Raw genomic sequence first — 1659 nt, 5'->3', positions numbered from 1 at the left:
AGGCAGGAAGATTTAAGAGTGATTTAATATTGCTTGCAATTGACGTGCTTTTTTGTGTGTTTTATTGGCTTGAAAATATTTCCTTGGACAGCCAATTTACAGTCAAAATATCATACACGCGGAAATCAAAGAAAAGGGAACGCTGGCGGTGGAAAAGAAGATGCTGGAGAAGTACATCCCCACTACGCAGAAGGTCTTTCACGGAGACTATCTCAGAAGACCCAACGAGAAGCTAGGTAGACACATTAATGTAGAAGTGCAGACTGCCATGCAAGAGCTCAACAGCAGGTCGGCGCCGGGCCCGGAGCGCGAACAGAACAGGGTGCTCAAGAACCTCGACGACGCAACAATCGAGGCACTGACGAAATTCTTCAACAAGTGCTGGAGAACGGGAGTCGTGCCGAAGGAGTAGAAGCACTCGAAGATGAACCTGATCCCCAAGCTAAACAAGCGTCCGAGCAGAGAAAACCTCCGGCGCATTTCGCTCACGTCGTGCGTGGGCAAAGCTTCAGAGCATGTATTGATGGCGAGATGGCACGACTACCTGGAAGACAATCACCTCTATCCCGAGGCCATGATTGGTTTCCGAAGAAGCCTTTGCACGTACGACGCTATGATCCAGCTGAAGCACCTAATCGTTGACAGGGACTCCTGGAACGCGAGGGCCATCATTGATCTCGATCTGCAGGGAGCATTCGACAACGTCAACCACTCGGCGATCCTAAATTAAGTATTGAAGCTGAACATAGGAGGGAGAACCCATTCGTACCTCATGAGCTTCCTGACGGGTCGGACGGCGGAGATCACCGCGGGTGACATTGCAACAAAAGTCAAAGAGGTTGGGAGAGGAGGCACCCCGCCAGGGTCGGTGATCTCGCCACTACTGTTCAACCTATTCATGATCGAAGTCACCAACAGAGTCACAGAGGTGGAGAACCCCGGTCACCTTATATATGCTGACGATATGAGGCTGTTGGTTGAGGGCGGCAGTGATTCCCGAGTGGAAGAGGCCCGGCAGCGAGCGGTGAGAGTGGTGGTGGACAGCATGGAGGGCACAGGCCTGAAATGCTCGCCGAGCAAGTCTGAGCTGTTGTTGTACAGACCCAAAGAAGACACGCACACTGAGAGGAGAAAGAAACGAGAAGAAATTACGGTATACACCAAAGTGGGGCTCGCCGATCCTCAGGGTATAACACATCCACGTCCTGGGCATGCTCCTCAACGAACGCGGAAACGGCGGAGGTACGGTGGTGCGGGTCGTCGGCCAGGCGGCCAAAGCCATCAGACTTATCACGAGAATGTCAAACAAAAAGAGCGAGCTACGCGAGGAGAACCTCACAAGACTCGTGCACTCCTTCGTAATGAGCCACAGAACGTGCGTGGCCGCCTTTCACAGGTGGAAGAATGGCGAGAAGAATAAGTTGGAGGTGACCATGCGAAAGGCGTACAAGGTGGCCATCTTGGTACCTGAGTCTACAAAAACCGGGAGGCTGCTCAGCCTAGGCATCCACGACAACCTAGAAGAAATCATTGAAGCTCAGAGAATGGCGCAGCTGGAGAGACTGCCAGCAACTAACCCTGGAAGGAGAATCCTAGAAAGGCTGGGGCTCCGACACCACGAGCAACAGGGAGTCAAGATGCCGATCCCGGACGAGGTCA

General features: G+C 52.7%; 1 protein-coding gene across 1 annotated transcript; it reads left to right on the top strand.

The window, feature by feature from the left end:
• The first annotated feature begins 424 nt into the window (after positions 1-424).
• Positions 425-730, top strand: LOC144141768 (uncharacterized). Its single transcript, XM_077673266.1, has one exon. The coding sequence runs from the start codon at positions 425-427 to the stop codon at positions 728-730; it is 306 nt and encodes a 101-aa protein (XP_077529392.1).
• The last annotated feature ends 929 nt before the right edge of the window (positions 731-1659 follow it).

The sequence above is a fragment of the Haemaphysalis longicornis genome, unplaced genomic scaffold (assembly GCF_048455015.1).
Source record: "Haemaphysalis longicornis isolate Haplotype H1 unplaced genomic scaffold, Haemaphysalis longicornis Haplotype H1 scaffold_6, whole genome shotgun sequence".
Taxonomy (NCBI): domain Eukaryota; kingdom Metazoa; phylum Arthropoda; class Arachnida; order Ixodida; family Ixodidae; genus Haemaphysalis; species Haemaphysalis longicornis.
Note: the sequence above shows the minus strand (reverse complement) of the source record. Positions and strands in the feature narration are given on the sequence as shown.